This window comes from Eutrigla gurnardus, assembly GCF_963514095.1.
Source record: "Eutrigla gurnardus genome assembly, chromosome: 22".
NCBI lineage: Eukaryota > Metazoa > Chordata > Actinopteri > Perciformes > Triglidae > Eutrigla > Eutrigla gurnardus.
The window spans coordinates 16,368,817-16,390,333 of record NC_139933.1 but is presented as its reverse complement, the minus strand read 5'-3'; the positions used below and the strand labels follow the sequence as shown (position 1 = coordinate 16,390,333).

The following is a 21,517-nucleotide window of genomic DNA, read 5'->3' as shown; positions in this document are numbered from 1 at the left end:
AAATAATCCTGAATATTCAGTGACGGAGTGTTTTAGCGCCACAAATCAAAGTCAATATCTCAGAGGTTCATCTACTGAACATCAGGGAAGTGAAACGTGAAGCGATGCCGGAGATCGTGAATATTTAATCTTTTCAAAGTGTGGGGGCGCCGCTTCGGCACACAAAATCATTTCTCTCATTTGCATTTTAAAACTGTGGAGGAGGCGGTTTTCACCTGATGAGACGGCACTGTAATAAACATGAAGCCGAGCACCGCCAGGATATGGAGGCAGACGATTCATTCACAATAACCTTTTGCAAATGCATCGGCAGTAAATGTGTGTTTGACTTGCACTTTGGCCTTTTGTTGTAACGTGAAATGTCACTTTTTTAACATAACGAGGGTTCTGTAACTAAAGGATCACTGAGAGTCACCAGTCAGCCGTTAAATCACACGTCTTCTTCAGAGAGAGAAGCTTGAATGTGGTTCATGTAATCATGCGTTATGTCCGGTAATCTGAAATCAGCCCCGTCAGGAATCCAAGTCCAGACTAAAACCTGCTGGTCTGGTTTCTGTAGATGAAAGCTCTGATTTCAGTTGATTATTATAAGCGTAGAAATAACAAAAGACTGATATGGAAGATAAGAAGTCCAACAGTCTGAGGGATTATCCATCTTGGTTATAAATCAAGGTCCTTGTAACAAATAATGTAAATAAGTATTATTTATTAGATGATAAGGCCCCCGACCATCCTTATAATATGCTTTAACCTCTTAATAAAGTGTCAATAATAGCATTATAAACAAGTCTTTAACCTTCTTAAGAATGTTAATAATAGCCTCATGAGTTTCTTATAATTCTTATAACATTTATTGAGTTAAAGTTACCCATTATCATCGTTACACCTTTATTAACCTTTAGTATGCATTTATTAGTGGTTAACTATGCACGTATTTACAGCTAGTCATTTGCAGCGACTGGCTCTGATGCAATAACAATGCCTTATTATGGTTAATACACTCTGTATAGTATACTGTATTATGTATTAAGAGGTTATTATTATTATTATTATTATTATTATTTATAATAATAAAGTTTATAAGGAACTTTAAATGCTTTAGATCCGGCAACAAAATCATAGTTAACTGTTAATAAATGCATAGTAAACAATTGTTTTAACCTTTAAACGGCATTGTTCTTACTTTAGCATAGTTAACCATGAATACACGCATAGTTAACTGCTGATAAATGCATAATTAAGTATGTAGTAATAAAAGCTTAAAAGGTTTCAACAAGAAATAGTTAAGTTAGATAAATACTAATATCATTAATTATTGGAAACCTTTTTTTTACAAACTCTTAAACTGTATAAAAATGTTAACAAAGGCTTATAAATGTCTTATAATCTTAAGAGTTTATAATACTATTATTAACCCTTACACAGCCGTATAAACACACGTTAATAAGTGTCATAAGGATTCATAAGGGCCTGATTACCAATTAATTGACATTAAAACACAATTAAAAACCCCATTTAATTACCTGAAACATAAACATAGTTTTATATTCAATCACCTGTTATGTGTTGCCTTTCTTCCTCTGAAACCTTATCTTACTTTATTGACATCTAAAGATTATGTTTATTTCTTCATGTCTCCACAAAGCAACTAACATGGATTCAGGTCTAAAAATAGCTCCTCTAACCCGGCGTTATTTTAAGTCTCAAGCGGTGCTTCTCCGGTACAACGGCGGCCCAGGACCTCATCCTCTCTTCCTCTAATACATAATGGATGAGCACGAGCAAAGAGGAGCGGCGACTCATCATGAATCGACCCCCGAGATGACTCCCGGTGTTCAGGGTGACATTGGTGGGAGGGCCGAAGGGCTTTTTACTCGGTGAGCCTAACGTTAAAAAGCACTTTCATTTAAATGCAGAGTGTGACAATAAAATGAGGCAGAACTTTCCGGTGCCGGCTTCGGGTCAAACTTCAACACGGAGGAAATGCTCGACTGTCATTGTGCTTAAACTTTTTAATAGTTGGCACTAGAAATCCAACAAGCCTGATTCGTACATCGATATACATTATTTAAGCCACTATTTTCATGTTGGAGCTCCATCTCACATTCATATCATCATATTTCCCAGAATCCTCGATTCATTTTACGCACAGAATGTATTACTTTTATTATACTATACTATATAACATAACAACTAGGATGTTACTCATATACTTCACCTTGACACTGAAAAACAAACACAATGAGTATTTTATATAATGACGACCGTGTGCAACGAGGTCAGTTATTACCTAACAGAAATGTAATTGTCACTCTGAGATGACAAGCCTGAGATGATTTATGCATCATCACAATAACACAAAGTTGTGTCCCATGTTATCTGGCTGTAGCATCCTATAATTACACAGTTTAATCCACAGTGATTGGGTTTACAGTCCGAAGACCATAGTAATGGCACATAATCCAGACTGTTTACTTTTTGTCTCCCCTTCCTTCCTGATTTTTAAATCCTCTTGATAAAAATTGTTTATTTTCTATTTGCCAACTAATTTGATTTATTTTAAGGATGTTTTTTTAATAAATTATTGCTTAAACCCTTACTAAGCCCCGTCCCCTGCCGTTATTCCATGGAGCCCTCACTAACTGCCCTCCCTGAAGAAATAGTATTAGTGTTAAAGAAATCTTAGTAGCTATTAGTTTGGTAACGACCTGTCAATCAGCAGGTAGCCCCGCCCCCTTAAGCATCCCCTGCTTTCTGGTCTGTTGGACTCTAAATGGACCATAATGTACTAAATGAACATCATGCTGGATTGAAGAAGACTTGAAACTAGAGATTGAGACCATAAACTCATGTTTACAATGTTTACTGAGATAATACATCAAGAGAGAAGTAGGACCATTTTCTCATCGACTTCTATACAATCAGAGGATTGGCCACCAGGGGCCAGCAGAGAGAATGACAGTTTAAAGCATTTCAGCTTTGGCTTCAATTTTCAGAACCAGAAGAATTATCACTGTTACACGTTTAACCATGACTAAATGAAGAACGTCTGACACAAGATAGTCGTAGGAGCCTGGTCCGAGCTGGCTGATGCTGCACTGTGATTGGCCAGCCTGTATTCAAGACTTAGAGATTTTGATGTGTGACATACACACACACACACACACACACACACACACTGAAAGTGTCCCACCCCATATGTGCTCACATGATACACAAAAGCAAAAAAGTGGCCAAATCAGATTCTCCATGAGGGGCTGAGTTAAGACGTCTGGCGGGTGATAACACCCACATGGTGCTCGGCCGGATGCCAGATTGACAACTGTGTTTATCTACCGCAACGGATCGCTAATTACGTTGTGTTCGACCGCAGCTGGAGGTGAGAAGCAAAGCAGGGAATAAAAAAAGACCATAAAGCAACAATGAATCAGGTAACAGCGGACATAAGTGTCTTCGGAGCCTCATTAAGGTGGGAGACAGGTGGAAAGAGGCTAGAATTATGATGGAATCATACAGTCGACCACGCAAACACGCCTTTTCTGCCTCTCAACCGGCGATGATGCTGGCGAGCTGATGAAGATGACTCTCGGGGATAAATCAAGACCCCCGACGGTCCGCCCCCCCCTCCTCTCCCAGCCAATAAAGCCATCTGATCATCCTTTTAGAGACTCTGCCATCGTAAAGCCTGCCCTCAACGTGCTCCAGGGGCCGGGATTTACGAGCTCATCAAAGCCAGATTGGGGGATCTTTTCGTAGCAACAAAGTGGGCCAGATTGCTGGGGTTATACTTGAAGGGGGGGGACTGGAGGTGGAAGGTTGGGATGTTGTGTTCAGCAGAACCGAATGTCTTTAATGTAGAAGTATTGGGATTGCAGCTCTAATAAAAGGCCTTTAACTGCAGTGTCGGCAATTTAAGGTCCGATACAAAAACAATTCTTCACCGTGTTGTCACCCGGAGGGGGAGAGACGGATCGGCCGGTCTGCACCATCGACACACTCGACTTGCAGTCCGGTGCTGAACGCCTGAGTTTCCACGTCCTCTGGGGGATATTGAGCTGGTTTTTCCAGTGACATGCTGGATGCACACGGGGGGAGGGTTTGGTCTGACCACAGCCCGTCACAGGGAGACACCGGGCCGAGGAACAGGCCGGCAGCCATTATCATAAATCAATAAAGTGTTGGGTGAGCAGCACACACAGCTGTAATACACCGATCCTCATTCCTGCGATCATAACAACCAGAAACACGTCGGCGCTCGGGGCTGATGATCCGACGACGACGTGAAAGAAAGCAGCTCAAAGTGATGTTGAACACGAAAAAAAGCTCTAATTGGAAGAGACAGTACTGAAGACGAACTGGAACGGATCAAACTGATTTTAAAGACCAAACCATTAATAAAGAAAATAATGAGCAGATTAATTAATCATGAGAAGAAATTGCTAGGTGGAACCCTTGAATATGTTTTTATATATTTTCTTTCCATTTATTCATTTTAATCCTAAAAACATTTTGTGTGCCGATCTATTACCATCCAGTCACTTACACTTAAAATGTAATTTATTATAAAACATTGATGCACATTATCTATTTTTCCCCCTCAGATCAATTCCATTTTTTTATACATTTTTTATATTTGTTGTTAGCTCTGAATTTGATAAAAAAAAAAAAAAAAAAAGTGTTTTGTGAGGATTTGGAGACAAAAAAAGCAGTAAACTTTGGCTGTGTGCCTGGAATCAGTTGCCATGGAGAAAGACCCATGGTTACAGTCTTTTATTGACTTGCCAAAGAAGTTGTCTACTGTAGGATATTTTTAGCTCGCAGCATTGAAGAAGGACAGATTCGGTCGATTCTGGAGCCTTCGGACAATCATTTTCAAACCGGGCTTTTCTTTAAAAATCGATCACCCGACAATTACAGAATGAAGAGAAAAGAGGGAAGATGTAGTACGGGATGCATTTCCTCTTCTCAACAAAAAAAAAACAAAAAACCCTCTTCTGATCGGCTGCAGCGTTCTCACCCGGTGAGAGCTTTGGGTGATAAGCTAAACACTTTTGCAGGTTCAGGGGGGATCATGTTTCTGCTGAGGTCTAGCAGGAGACGGATCAGTTCTGGACCGTTAAGCGGAGGCGGTGCTAGCATGGCACTAAGTAGCTCGCTGTTCACGAGAAAGGTCTGCACAGAGCGATCCACACGTTACTCTGCATGTCGGGAACAAGATTTGAGCTATTAGCACGACACAAGTCATCCACTGGGAAACAACGCAAAAATGCTCTCCTTTAATTTTCATTTAGCCCATGCTCAGACTAGCCCCCCCCCCCCCCCCCCCCACACACACACACACACACACACACACACACACACACACACTCCCCGTGGCCACGCTATGAAAGCTTGACTACCCAAGACATAACACTCACCACATCTAATAAACCTACTGCTGCACGGAGACTATGTCAGGCTTGGAAAGCAATTAAGAATACACGTGGGTGGGGGGGGGGCTTCTCGTCATCGCCGCTGCTCTGACAAGCGGGACGTTATTGTGATCTGGATGACTGAGCTTGAATTTATGAAATATTCATTATAACACTGAGGGAAGGTGGGGGCCGCCCATCTTTAATTTATAACATCTGTATTTATGTTGGATTTTGTGCCTTTTTTCTTTTTTTTTTCTCTCCTTCCAGGTTCCATTTCTTAAAGTGGCAATGATGGAGATGGCTGTATACGAGTGAGGATGTATCACCCACAATGCACCAGGGCCTGATTGTGATGCGCTTCAGGTCAGGCTGAGAGGATTGAAGGACGGGAGAGAACTGCGGGATTAAAAGTCCCCTCCTCAAGCCCCAGTCCCGACTCCAGCTCCTCCTCAGAGGTGGAGGCGACCACAAGGAGCACCTCCACACGTCTGGTGTTATGTGGCTGTTTGATGGGCCGAGCTGAGTGGTTATTATTATAAATCCGTGTGTTTGAGCCTCAGCGGCGGGCTGACAGGCGGCCCTGGCGCCGCCGCCCCGGCTGGCAGAAGGCTGGTCCGTGTGCCAGGTGCTGATAAGGGGATTGGCTTGGCGCAGCAGATCAGACTCGAGTCCGGGATGTTTGTTCGGGGAACAGCGTGATGGAAACGGAGTCAATGCCGCCATTTGATTTTGTGTGCTCGCGTGTGTGTGAAGCGCACACATGCGTGTCTGACAGAGGGCAAGATTAACTACCAGGTTTGTTTTGGTGGCGACTCCTCTGGGATGTCTCTCATCCTGGGAGATACAAGATAGGCTTCTCCCGAGGGAGAGGTGGGAGGGACGCTCCGTGGGAAGAGCCAACCAAGGGTTACGCAGATCGATAGCGAGGTCAACCAATCAATCTGCTGCAGGAGTTATAATATGGCTGGAAAAGACCTTTCAGGTTTCCCTTTCAATTAAAATGCAGCGCGGTGTGTAGGAATTTGCCACCGAGCTCGCTGATTCCACCAGTAAATTTGTTACAGAAAATAAGCCGAACAAATAAGAAAAAGTTGCAGATTTGCTTCGTATTGAGTTTTCCCAGAAGAGAAATATATTTTAGATAGATTTTGATATAAAATGAGAAGAAATTTGTAAAAACAAATGTGTGGCATATTTAACATTTAATGTTAAAAAGATCAACAGTATGACGGAGGATTAAAAGGTTTAAAGGGCATTTTCTCATTTCAGCTGGACTTTAATGGTAATAGCGTTTTTTTAAATCAGATAAAAGGAACATGAATCTGAATCCACTCGCTACTTTCCAAGAGATGTGTGGGTGAAAAACCTTCACCTGAGGGAAATAAAATAAGATATCAATGCCCTGCCTTCGCCCAATGACAACTGGGATCGGCTCAAGCCCCCCCCGCGACCCTGAATACAGGATAAACAGTAGACAATGGATGGATGGATGGATGGATGCAAATGATACATCTGCTTTGGTGAATCTCGATGAGAACACTAATAGGTGTGTTGCTAATTTGGTTCACTGGTTTAAATTCAATCAGGAGAGGAAAACCATGAAAAGAAAGAGACATAATAATTCAGTGGATTCTTAACAGCTTTGCCATTTACATCCGAGGTCAGAGCGATAAAAGCATCAGCTACTCGCGGCGTCTGACGTCATACGCGACCGTGAGGCGGTCGACCTCTCACCTTCTGGAGGAAGAGGACGATTCTCTGCACCATCTCCACCCGCTGCTCCTCCAGGCTGAAGAGAGTCCGTGGGGTCCGGATGAAGACCTTGGTTTTGCCGTAGGCCACGTCGTGGTCAAATCCACAGCCCTGCAGCAGCCTCTTCACCGCATCCTTGTCCGAAGGGAGGTCGTGGTTCGGCCATGTGAACTCCGAGATCATCTTGTATCTGGAGGAGAGGCAAAGGGGGCGTATAAGTGTTCTTATTTAACTTTCATTGCTTTTCCTTAAGTTAATACAAAATAAACAACACAAACTTTGTCAGTGAGGAATACACACTGATACAGGTCAACTTCTCATTTCTGAAACTTTCTGTAACTGAACCTTTTATTCGTGTCTGTTTGCATAAAATGATGTTTTTTCATCCTGTTTCCTCATCATACAACATCTGGATGAGCAGGAAAGTGGGCCGTTGAACACCGTACGCTGCTGTATAGATCTTCTTAATTACTACAGTAAGCCAGAATACAACTTTATGTCTTTTTTTCTCTTCTTTATGGAGCAGAGTTGATCCTGAAACAGCTTGTGCTGCTGGCGTGCAGTCTGCATTTACAACAAGCAGCGTTGACACAAAAAAAGAAGTCATTCCTCAGGAGGAGGAAGGACCATCGCTGCCACTAAATGAAAACCCTGTGTTTTACAAAAGCGATGACAGTCAAATAACCGTGTATTAAAAAGTTGAAAACGACAAAGTAAACCTAAAGTACAGAAATAGTGGAGATTCTGAGGATATTCCAGGACAGCAGCGTCGCCTCTTCACTTCACAGCTGACAAAGCAGTGCTGTAACACCAGGTACATCAGCGAGGGGGGGTGACTTGTCTGTTACGCAAAAGGCTCGTTGATCAATCCTCCTTCCAAGTTTGTTAATGTGGGTTAATGTGACAGCTGGGGGAATGAGGTCGCTGCTAACGAGGGAGCGTTGGTTGGTATAATGTGTTGGACCGTTATGAAAGAAGCATCTAATGATTATTAAAATGCAGTGCGGATCAGATTTCGTAGAGATGAGGCTGTAAGATCTCATCCCTTACACAACCGCTGTGAAGCTTTCTGGGTCTTATGTGATTTTATTGTGTCACCGGTGTCGTTGCATCACCTCCCGTCCTCCGCAAATAAGTTAAATGAAGAAGCACTCTAAAGATTTAAATAATAGTCCAGAGTCTACATCTGTCAAAATCAACGTACCGTGAGACTGTAGTGAAGAGTCATAATGTGGATATTATTAACTTACAGTGAACCTTGTGATCAATAGTCCTCTCTCTCTCAAACACACACACAGCGAGCAGACCTCGTCTCAAACTCAATCAGTCCTCAGTCAAAATGTCTACATTTATTCCATCCATCCATCGTCTACCGCTTATCCTGTATTCAGGGTCGCGGGGGGGCTGGAGCCAATCCCAGCTATCATTGGGCGAAGGTAGGGTACACCTGGACAGGTAACCAGTCTATCACAGGGAGACATGTAGAGACAAACAACCATTCACACTCACATTCACACCTACGGGCAATTTAGAGTAATCAATTAACCTATCATGCATGTCTTTGGACTGTGGGAGGAAGCCGGAGAACCCGGAGAGAACCCACGCTTACACGGGGAGAACATGCAAACTCCACACAGGCCATCACAACATGTTTTGATGGATATTTGTCAGCATTCAGACATCAGCTCAACACTAGCTGCCACATAAAGCTGGAGACCGAAAGATTACATTTGAGATGCAGGTGAGCAGCGTGGCTCAAAGTTTTCTAGTCAGAAATCAGAATGAAATAATGAATTATTGGTACTCCGCCTGAAAGCCAATTAGTGCTAATTGCTGAGTAAACAGACCTGTAATGTCGGGTGCTTGAGCTTCCACATGAATAAAACATGAGTTGTTAACGCAGCTCACTGACTAGCGGTTCCAACAAACAGAAAAAGGGTCAAATGTTTTACAACAACGTGTCTTTCTGCTTATTAGAATCCAGCCTGCTTTTAACAGAGGTCAAAGGGCGACGATATCACGCTCGCGGGAAACAGACAAAATATTGCAAACTCAATGAAGAGAGCCGGAGACGTAAGTGATGAGCTGCAGGATGAGGTCAAAGGTCAGCTGATCGGCGTTTACACAACATGTATTTACATCGTATGGCCAGGAAGCATCATGTGATAACCTTCATGAGGAGCTTCAAGGGTCCAGCATGTTTGTCCAGGTGAGAAGGTGTTAAATATCTAACCTTCAAACAATCAATTATGAAATATGCCTATAATTTGGGTGATTATAGGCCTGACTGAACTGAATCAAAATAATGGGGGACTGAAGAGCAGCGATAATCGACCTGCTTTGTTGTTCCAAAGTGCTGGTGCTTTATAACTGCCACCATTTCTCTGACCAATTAATCAAAAATGGTAGCAGCAGCCTGGCTTGCAATAAGTAGAATCATGCACGTAGAGCACCATGTAAGTCTCAGAAACCAGGTGTAAGACAGGAGCAAGGCACTCTGGGTGATAGGGATGTTGCCGGTACCTCTGCAGGAAGCGAGGGTACGTCTGTCTGTAGGCGAAGCCGGCACGCCGCACTCGGACGTTCTCCAGCAGCCCTAGGTACTCCACCTGGTGGCGGCAGCGCTCCTGCTCGAAGAGCAGCGGCGACTTGACGTCATTGGGCTTGATGCAGCGGACGTAGTAGGGTTCCTGCAGGGGGCGACAGGGAGTTCACCATCCATCCAACACTATCTACTCTGAAATTCAACATGCATCTGTGTGCAGCCTGTGTAAGTTTATCCTCCACTTCCGAAGGTTGATCCGTCTGACTGCTCACCTTGCAGGCCAGGTTCTCCACCAACGAGATCATGGAGTTTTTGAAGAGCGTTGCAGCCGTTAGCGGCCGCTTGGTGACCTCAGTGATGCTCAGTTTGCCCTCAGGCCACATCGCCTTCAGCACTGGGTTAGAGCTGGAAACATGAACGGAGTTGTACAAGTAGAGATTACAACACTTACATGACTGCTGAGTGAAAACAGATAACAATCACAGCACAACTCCACTTATCAGCTGTCATCTGGCCGACCGTCATAGAGACCACCGATCTAACTACTTAAATATGAGCAGATCAGCCGATTTTGTCAACTGTTTAACCTGATGTCAACAGAAGATAAAACACAAGACATTTGTGTTTTGTTGTTGTTATCTGACACTGACATCCCTGACCCAGATCCTGTAGTTAGTATCCCTGACCCAGATCCCTAACCCTTATGATGTTCACATAATTCATCTCACTTTGACTGAAAAAACGATATTAAAATGATTGTGGTGTGATATGTGTGGATATCTGCAACAAACAATATGATGTGCAAGCCAGAACATCTCTGCAGCATAAATATGCTACTTAAATATTATGATATTTCATCTTGATCAAATACTGCAATTTAAACAAGTCCATTTTTTGATAACAGTTTTGATTAATTGTGCACAATTTGTTTCATCATGTAGACTTTTGTATATCATGCTTTTGACCCAAGTAAAGAGTACAATAAAGGAACATTAGACGGGTCAGGAATTACTAGACCTCTCATTTATATTCAGCAGAGGAGAAGCATGAGAGGATGGGAGGAAAGGAGGAGAGGAGGGAAGGAGGAGAGGATGAGAGGATGAGAGGAGATTAGTTGTGCTCGTTCTGTGCTCTTCGTTCTGGAGGGATGTCATGTAAAGTACTGCAAGGAACACGGCGAGCACAGTGTGTATTACTCTGTGTGTGTGTGTGTGTGTGTCACCTGTTGTACAGCAGCCTCTTAAAATCCTGGAACAGAGTGTCTTTGTTCTTATCAATGAAACCCACCACGGAGTATCTGTGGAGAGGAGAGAGGCAGGTGGGTAAACGTTGGCACACGCTGTCCTTAAACCGGCAAACGTGGAAACGACACGATCATTCAGTTCACACACGGCCGCTTTAATAGTGCTGTTCCCAAAACAGCCTGAACATGAACATATCCGTGGCTGCAGATTTGTCGGCTGCACATTCATGCTGCTGAAAAGTGAAGTCAAAGCTGACATGACTTAAACTGTCATTGTCTCTGCTGGCCATCAGGGGGCGACTCCTCTCTGATTGTATAGAAGTCTATGGGAAAATTACTCTACTTCTCTCTTGATGTATTATCTCAGTAAACATTGTAAACATGAGTTTATGGTCTCAATCTCTAGTTTCAAGTCTTCTTCAATCCAGCTTAATGTTCATTCAGTACATTATGGTCCATTCCAGTACTTTCTCTCTTTTTTATTACATGTTTATTGTATGCACCAAACACAAGGAAGACAAAGTCCTTGCAAGTGAAAACTTACTTTGGCAATAAACCTGATTCTGATTCTGATTTAGAGTCCAACAGACCAGAAAGCAGGGGATGCTTTAGGGGCGGGGCTTCCTGCTGATTGACAGGTCGCTACTACCGATACAGTAAGATGACACTTAGCTGTAAAGTTGGATGGATGGATCCAGATCCAGTAAGGATGCTGTTCCTTCTGAATATGGCCACAAAGAAATGGCAACTCGAGGCTTCATAAGTGTAGACCACAAAGCAACCAGCTGGATTTTATTTAGGGGTATCAGAGTGGATGAATACTTCGCCAGATATTTCAGTTTTTTATTTGTAAAAAAAAAATGAAAACCAAGTATAATTTTCCTTCCAATCCACAATAATGCACCACTTTGTGTTGTTCACATAAAATCCCAATGAAATACATTTACGTTTGAAGTTGTAAACAAAATGTGGAAAACTTCAAGGGGTATGAATACTTTTGCAAACCACCGTATGAATCGTGGTTTGAGTCTAAATATAAGCTGCTCCTCTCGTTGGTGTAAACTCTCAGTTAATGTGCAGCGTTAAACACATCCACGCCGTGAGAGATGTGAGATGTGCACTCTGCCTCCCGTCTGGTCCAAGTGGATCAATCAAGTCTGCCAGTCAGGCTCGTCCCCCCCCCGGCAGACACTTAGCCCTCACAAATGGGCTCGACGTGTTTCCCCTCGGAGCTTTTTTGGGGAGCTTAGTGTGTGATTTATTCACTTGAACGGCGTCCAAGTACTTGGGGGGATTGGGAAGCGCCTGTTTGCCGTCTAAATATTCGAGTGTGTGTGTGTGTGTGTGTGCGCAAAGTTTTGAATGCGAAACGGGAAACTACAAGCTGTTCCACGTTAAATATCACAGAGGGAGTTGTTTTTGATTGTAATTATCTTGTTTTATTGCACCACTTCAGATCATGATTTATCTGCATTTTTATTTCTGGGTTATTGGATGTCGTGTCTCCTTTATTTTACAGAAACGTTCAAATCTGACATGAGAAGTCAGTACGAGCTGTCATGTTGCCATTTTATTGGTGCACAGAAATGGAAATTCCGTATAAATTCCCAATGCCAATAAAACGTGTTTATCATATTTTACATTAATTGATCAATACCATTATATTAAGTTAGGGGTCATAGCAATTATCCATCACTAGTATCTTAACTGCTGGTAAATATACAAATATGGACAAAGGAATCGCATTTATAGAAGGAATAAAAAAAGGATATTTGGTGAAAATAGAGCCAGAAAGTGTGAATGAGTGGTGTTCTCATCGCCAAAACAACCATCAAGCTTTAATTTAGAAACCAAACGCCCATCTGCTCTTAATGCAGCCAGAAGTAGGAGAATGTGGTTTTTGGTGGGCGACTCCGAGGCATGAATATGTATAAACTGTTGGGGAAAAGGAAGCATGAATCACCAGTAAAAAGCTTTCCCTGAATAAATAAAAACTTGAAAGACACTTACACCACATCTCCCGCGTAGTGTCTGATGCGAAAGTCTCTGTCAAACTCCAAATTTTTGTCAGTCGGGGAGAGCTGCAGAGAGACAGGAGGAGAGACAGGAGGAGAGACAGGAAGACGGCGGGTGAGTGATGATGATGAAACATCCTCTCAGAGCAAAGTGTTTAAAGAGCAAAGGCGTAATCAGATCACCGAAAAGGTAAAAAAATGGGGATAACAATCTTAAATCCGTATTGAAGCTGGACTTACCAAATGCCAAGTTTACATCCATGTTTGTAAAAATATCATCACTTCTTCACTTTTCAAAATTGCCATATTTAACATTTCTTAAAATATAGGACGAAAAATGTGTTTTGTGAGATCAGTTAGAAACTGGATTCCTGCATTTTTATAAATGTTAAACTTAAACTCTGAGAATGAAGCCCTGTTTGAAATCAAGTTTAAAGACCACCTTTCTTCAGAGTCTGAAGGCTTTCATCATGTCACCTCTTCTTTCTGACTTTTATTGTATTGTTGGTTTCATTTAATTTTATTTATTGTATTACATTATGTTGTATTGTAGTGAGGTCAGATCACTTCATCTCCTGTTGTTTTTATAAACGTGCCACACAAATAAACTGTTGCGACTTTAATGATTTGCTGCATTGGAGATGCAGTTTTGCATAAAACACCCAACGCTGTCGCAGCGGGTCAAGTCTAACAAGGAGGAGGAGAGAGAGAGAGAGGGAGAGAGAGAGAGAGAGAGAGAGAGAGAGAGAGAGAGAGAGAGAGAGAGAGAGAGAGAGAGAGAGTAAGACAGGAAAGGATGTGCACCACATTTCAAGAATGGAGACGATGGAGAGACAGGAACCGAGGAAGAGAGATGAATTTAGCGTGTTGGAAAGAGTGTGTGTCTGTGTGTGTGTGTGTGTTTGTGTGTGTGTGATACTGATGCCTGTATGTAGGCCAGTGAGTGTGTGGGTAGAAGCATGAATGGAAACGCACAAAGGTACGTCACAGCCTAGCAACCGCTTCTGATGGTCCACATGGTAAATGGTCCTCATTTATATAGTGCTTTTCTCCAAAGCGCTTTACAGGAATGACTGACATTCACCCATTCATACACACATTCACACACCGACGGCGGGGTCAACCACGCAGGGCGACAGCCAGCTCGTCAGGAGCAATTGGGGTGAGGTGTCTTGCTCAGGGACTCCAGGCACTTCACATCTGCGAAGCTGCCGGTGACAAGTGAACGCCACATGATCACGGTGCCTTTCAATTAGCGTAGCATTAAAAGCAAAGATGGGAATAGACGCGAATAAAGTGACATGAATGAGGCAAAATTCGCTTATTCTAAATATTTAATCTCAAGCAAGAAATCTGTGACGCAAAACTTATCAGCGCTGAGATTCTTCGTCTGTCGACTGAATCAGAAACGGAAACTACACCTATTGGAGCGTCTGTGGTCCAAACCAGAGGCTGTCTGTGGTCCAAACCGGAGGCTGTCTGTGGTCCAAACCAGAGGCCGTCTGTGGTCCAAACCAGAGGCTGTCTGTGGTCCAAACCAGAGGCTGTCTGTGGTCCAAACCGGAGGCTGTCTGTGGTCCAAACCGGAGGCTGTCTGTGGTCCAAACCAGAGGCTGTCTATCCGTTTATTGCATTTAAATCACAAATTATTTTTTATTTTGTATTACTGTAGTAAACCAGCCGATGTAAATGCCGCTGGATGATGTTAGAAACTCAGACAGGATGCTGTTTGGTTTCCCGGAAGCCATGAAGACGCCAAGACTATGAGGAGGAAGTGAAGGAAGAAAAACACAGCCAACAATAAAACTTTTACAGCCTCGACCCGTTGTTTGCGTGAGCCGAGACGACGCGGTGCGTTCCATCAGTGCAGGTCTTTGTGGAAATATTGGCTGACTCATCAGCTCTCAGACTATCTCAGAGGAGGAACGGAGGGAACAATCCCATATGAGAGGAAATGTCACCAACACAATAAAACACCTCACAGACGGAGACACATTCACATCAGAGAGCTGAATCAGTCGGCCTCTATTCAGGACCAAAAGCCCCAATCATAAAGCACACAGGTCCCCACAGTGAATCTGGGACGGGAATGAGTGAAACCCGTCTCTGGAGATCACAAGACCATTTACCTGTCTGGTGCTTCAGAAATCTACCGACGCATTGAAGCGCCTCAAGCAATACTCTCTGGCAGACAAACAGATATGTGACTGGCAGACAAATGAAAGAGAAGATTATTACATATATGATATGAAAACATCACGTCATGATTACAAAATACAATGTACTTTCCCCGATAACGAAAACATGCTTAAAACTCAGCAAAACATCCTGGAATCACTTTACTTCTATACGCTTAAAGAAATATTTTTATTGCCTCACATATATCAAAATAATCAAATATAAATAAGAATATCATAATGAGGTTTCTCTGCATGAATAAAAGATTAATACATTCAAAAACTGTATTAAAAAATAAAAGTCAGCCTTTATTTTCTCTAGCTTGACAGCGAGCTACACAGCTTGTCCAAGTCACTTGATGATATTTTCCATTAGAGAAATTCACCTCCATTAACTTAATGTTACAAGTCACACACACTTTCTATAATTTTGATAAAGGATATATTAATTTCAGGCAGATACCGTAGCAGATGATCTGTCTGGGAATTAAGAAGACAGATTTTCAGGAGGTAAATGTTTCTGACACAAACAGATGAACGCACAGAGAGACAGACAGACGGCCTGCATCTGCTGGAAGCCACACGGCCCTCATCCATCACACACACACACACACACACACACACACACACACACACACACACACACACACACACACACACACACACACACACACACACACACACACACACACACACACACACACACACACACACACACACACACACACACACACACACACACACAAACTTGGCAGCTTTATTATTAGCACCTCCTCTGTGTTTGGGACTCAGCCTAGTGTTAACACCGAGGGTGTGATGGAAATGGCTCTGTGTGTGTGTGTGTGTGTGTGTGTGTGTGTGTGTGTGTGTGTGTGTGTGTGTGTGTGTGTGTGTGTGTGTGTGTGTGTGTGTGTGTGTGTGTGTGTGTGGAGCAGGAGGTCTCACTAATAGTAATGGAACAAGGTCAGAATAAATGAGGAAGGGAGGGATATGAGCCAGAGAGAGAGACACACTTTTATATAAGAAACATAAATAATGGACGGTGGAAATAAACACCCACTGATATTCATCAAGCTTATATATATATATATATATATATATATATATATATATATATATATATATATATACAGTGGTGTGAAAAAGTATTTGCCCCCTTCCTGCTTTCTTCTTTTTTTGCATGTTTGTCACACTTAAATGTTTCAGATCATCAAACAAATTTTAATATAAGGCAAGGATAACTCAAGTAAACACAAAATGCAGTTTTTAAATGAAGTTTTCTTTTATTAAGGGGAAAAGAAAATCCAAATGTACATTGCCCTATGTGAAGTATTTGCCCCCTAAACCTAATAACTGGTTGGGCCACCCTTAACAGCAGCAACAGCCATCAAGCGTTTGCGATAACTTGCAATGAGTCTTTGACAGCGCTGTGGAGGAATTTTGGCCCACTCCTCTTTGCACAGTCGTTGTAATTCAACCTTATTGGAGGGTTTTCGAGCATGGACCGCCTTTTTGAGGTCATGCCACAGCATCTCAATAGGATTCAGGTCAGGACTTTGACTAGGCCACTCCAAAGTCTTAATTTTGTTCTTCGTTAGCCATTCAGAGGTGGACTTGCTGGTGTGTTTTGGATCATTATCCTGCTGCAGAACCCAAGTTCGCTTCAGCTTGAGGTCTCGAACAGATGGACGGACATTCTCCTTCAGGATTTGTTGGTAGACAGCAGAATTCATGGCTCCATTTATCACAGCAAGTCTTCCAGGCCCTGAAGCAGCAAAACAGCCCCAGACCAGCACACTACCACCACCATATTCTACTGTTGGTATGATGTTCTTTTTCTGAAAAGCGGTGTTACTTTTACGCCAGATGTATTGGGACACACACCTTCCATAAAGTTCAACTTTTGTCTCGTCAGTCCACAAAGTATTCTCTCAAAAGTGTTGGGGATCAGCAAGATGTTTCCTGGCAAACATTAGACGAGCTTTAATATTTTTTTGGCTCAGCAGTGGTTTCCGTCTTGGAACTCGGCCATGTAGGCCATTTTTGCCCAGTGTCTTTCTTATGGTAGAGTCATGAACATTGACCTTAATTGATGCAAGCGAGGCCTGCAGTTCTTTTGATGTTGTTCTGGGGTCTTTTGTCACCTCTTGGATGAGTCGTCGCTGCACTCTTGGCGTCATTTTGGTTGGCCGGCCACTCCTGGGAAGGCTCATTACGGTGTCATGTATTCGCCATTTGTGGATTATGGCTCTCACTGTGGTTCTCTTGAGTCTCAAAGCTTTAGAAATGGCTTTATAACCTTTTCCAGACTGATAGATCTCAATTGCTTTCTTTCTCATTTGTTCCTGAATTTCTTTGGTTTTCACCATGATGTCTTGCTTTTGAGGAGCTTCACTTTGTCAGGCAGGTCCTATTTAAGTGAATTCTTGATTGGGAACTGGTGTGGCAGTGATCAGGCCTGGGGGTGGCTAGAGAAATTGAACTCAGGTGTGATAAACCTTAGTTAAGTTATGTTTTAACTGGAGGGGCAAATACTTTTTCACACAGGGCCATGAAGGTTTGGATTTTTTTCTCCCTTTATAATACAAACCTTCATTTAAAAACTGCATTTTGTGTTTACTTGAGTTATCCTTGACTTATATTAAAATTTGTTTGGTGATCTGAAACATTTAAGTGTGACAAACATGCAAAAAAAGAAAAAAGCAGGAAGGGGGCAAATACTTTTTCACACCACTGTATATATATATATATATATATATGGCACTAATTATTCCTGAGAGATAGTATAACCTACAGCTTTGATTATTCCAGAACGGAAAACATAATTGCATTTATGAAAAAAAAGAGCCAAAACGTTGCTGCTTAATTAGAGATTTTGTCACCTTTTGGTTATTGTGAATTAAATACGTCTTGGTTAAGTGCTTGTTTTGAAGTGAAGTCTTAGAGAATTTTCTTACAGCACAAAACACACCCAAAAAAATCATTATTCTTGTTGTGTATTCTAAAAGCCAGAAGATTTAACCTTTGGTTTGGCGAAATGTAAATTCTAAATGTTTAGCATTAATAACACTACGATGAATCTGTTCCTGCCTAAAGTTAGACGGGTATACTAGAAAGGTGAAACACCAGCAGATAAAATCTAATTAAATCGCTCCTTTAAAAAAAAAAACGTAGATCAACACACTCGACTCGGTTGTTGTGGAAATGCTAATGATGCTAATTCAAGCGGAGTGATTATGCTGAGCAGCTTCAGGCACCAATCCGTGACTGGAAAACCGCTAATTCAGCTACAACAAACTTCAAATAAAATAAAACTCAGTTAAAGGATTCAGCCTATTATAAAAGTCACACCACAGTGGAACATTTCCCCTAAAAGCTCTACAGATTGTTGTCAAATTTACAATAAAGGAAGAAGCATGAAGACTTGAAAAGGAGACGCAGTGAAGCAGCGAGAACGACGGCTTGTTGCTTCTATTAAATATAATAAAGACAAAATGCAGAATCAAGCAGGTGTGAGAGAGAGGAATTAAATTATTAAGAGTAAAGTTGCAGAAAAAACAAACTGAAAACGGAGGGAGAAGTGAGGTGAGAAGCGGGTTTATTTATACAGCAGAATTTATTTATACATAAAACATGAAAAGTGCAAAAGTACAATTAAAAGTTAGAGTGGTGGTGAGAGAAATTAATCAACAAAAGAGACTGCATTGTGACTAGTATTGGCAAGAAACTCACAATACGATACGTATCACGATACTTTGGTCACGGTATGATACGTATCACGATATTGCGATATAAATAAAGATGAAAACACAAGTACCTGTATATGTACATCAGATGATATTAATCAGAGGACAAATTGAGTCTTTGTATTTTTACCCACTCCTAATTGTGACGTAACGCCCACCCTTTGCCACCACCCTGGTGAAAACTGCGTCACCCTCCGTCAAGCACTCTTGGCATTGTTAGCTGCTAGCTGCTGGCTCAGACATCTCCGTGTTTGTAAATGTCATTTTTTTTTCTAGTTCTGAGTACCGATCCCAGCCTGACCCCTACCTCCATCTCCATCTGACCCTCCTCCATCAGTCCAGGTTGCCACCTCGTGCCCCCTGCTCTCCATCGACAATACGAGGGCACAAGCCAGACCTCCTGATGGGCCTCGTCTGACTCCAAACCTGTGGTGGACTCTCAGCGGGAACGACTGGAGCCGATCCAGGCAGCAGACGGATGCTGGTTTCATGCCCAAAGCACTGAGTGGCAGCTGTCAGGGTATTACACGACACCAATCCAGACACGATTACTCTATTTATTGATGTTTTCAGGTGAAAGAAACAAACAAGGGTTGGTGAGACAGTAGGTCACCACCCTCAGGGTATATGAACCATATTTCCCAATATTTCATATACTGACTAAATCATAATCCAAAGGAAAAGGTTGTTTCCTCTTCCTTTCATGTCTGCCTGCAGCCACTTCCATGTGATAGCGTCCTTGCTCACAACCAACACTGCTCTATTAAGATATATTTACATGTATGTACGCTTCATGCTCTCACTGAGATCAATTAGATCCTGTGTCCTTGCTGCTGACCTTGGGCCTTAATGAACGCAGCATCTCGGTGATTAGCATCGCTGACACGCGGCCCTCCAAAGCTTTAGGGCTTTAGCGCCGACCCCCTGCATGCATTAAGTACATGCGGCAGCAGGCGGAGGACACGCTAACATCCCATCACATCGGTATGCTGCACCTGTACACTGCACACGCCGAGGCGCTCGCCAAACGTACGATCAGGAGGCAGGAAAGTGATAAAGACAACAAAGAGCTTTAGAGGGAGAGAGAAAGCAAAGAGAGAGCAGGGAGAGGCAGGAAATGAAGCTGCTCCCAAAAAGAAACAACTGTGTCAGCAAATGATTATAAGTGGGAAGATCAAAGCAGCGAGAGTGAGAGGGTTGAGAAGAGGTAAAAAAAGAGGAGGCGGTAACTATCTACCAGTAGCAGTAAGTCCCGTGAAATCCCATAAAGCAAACAATGTCTGACTCTGCACCAAGTCTGCTGGTTCCCTCCCGAAGACCTGCATATTTAAACTGTGATAACTTTTTGACCGCAAACTGCGGCCGTGCGCTTTTCAGAATAAAAACCCTCCTTCTGATGCTGAATATGTCGCTGATTAGAGCCGATAACGCTAAAACGAAACATTTAAACCCAAAGATTACCATCAGTTGTCTTAGTTTATCATTTGAGATGCTCATTTATTTTTTTATTTTTCAAGTCCACTCTTAACCAATATAGCTGTTTTATTAGCCTGCTGCTAATATACTAGAACATTTCTAGGTGGTAATTTACAGTTGGGCTAACTAGCACCAGTATACACAACAAGGCTGTAAAGGCGGACTAGTCGCCGTGGCGATCTTTAGTATCCTCATTTAGCCACTTGTTAGCGACCGGTTTTTTAAAGACGTGGATAACCTTCAAAATTCAGGAGTGAAATTTCGTCTCTTTGTGTTCGCCAACCTCCAGACCTCATTTCAGGCATCAAAACCAAAGACCCATTGTCTCTATATGCTTTACATAACTTGTTTATATACAGCTCATATTCTCCAGCTGTAACTAATACAATTTAATGCGTAGTTTCATCCCATTCTGCTGTCGTCGACCATATGCGTTTGGTTTGCTGTACAGCTGTGAACCTACGCACACAGAGGCGGCAGATGAATCACGTTAGGACAACAAGCTGCATGGCAACGCAGAGAAAAACAAAGAGCATCACCAGCCAGGTTTGGTTGTGATGCAATGCAAATAAAACCCTGTATGCCTCAAACAAGTTCACACAACAGGAGTTTAACGGTTTAATTAATGTGGCGATGAAAGTGAAGAGTCTCACAAACACAAACGGATGGAAATCAACTTGCAGACGGCTGGATTTTACAGTTTGCCTGTCGGGTGGAGGTCTCTGTAAACAAGCCTCTGGCTCAAAAAGCATCTGATTAATTCATAATGAGAGTGGCTGGAAGGCAGTGAGGAAGCAACGTGACATATCGACATGTGGAAGCCACAACATCTGCTAACTCCACTTTCTCCTTTTCATCAGTTAGCAGGTTTTTTTCTCAGCAGCAACATGTGCATGATTTGTACACTGCAGCATCGAACACGCGGTTCTGTGCACACGTGGCCATTTAGTGATGAATGAGTCTTATCTCGCAGACACGTATCGTGTTGCAGGAACATCTCCGAGAATAGAGCCATGACTCAGTCTCTTCCTACGCCTCCCTTCTCGATTCTCGGCAGTGGAGGCTCTCATCAATTTCTGCCTCACAGTGTGCTGCATGATATTCGTTAGCCACGTCCCAATCCGGCGGCCGCGTCCCAATTCGCTGCAA

At 42.6% G+C, this 21,517-nt stretch overlaps 1 protein-coding gene across 1 annotated transcript in view; it reads right to left on the bottom strand.

Annotated features, from left to right (window-relative positions):
- myo1d (myosin 1D) overlaps positions 1-21,517 on the bottom strand; it is a 78,215-nt gene that overhangs the window by 28,840 nt on the left and 27,858 nt on the right. The window contains exons 12-16 of the mRNA XM_084001842.1: positions 12,965-13,035; positions 10,934-11,008; positions 9,984-10,116; positions 9,690-9,856; positions 7,149-7,356 (exon numbers count right to left, since the gene is read on the bottom strand). Coding sequence (XP_083857968.1) covers positions 7,149-7,356; positions 9,690-9,856; positions 9,984-10,116; positions 10,934-11,008; positions 12,965-13,035 — 654 coding nt within the window. The remainder of the gene's footprint in view (positions 1-7,148; positions 7,357-9,689; positions 9,857-9,983; positions 10,117-10,933; positions 11,009-12,964; positions 13,036-21,517) is intronic.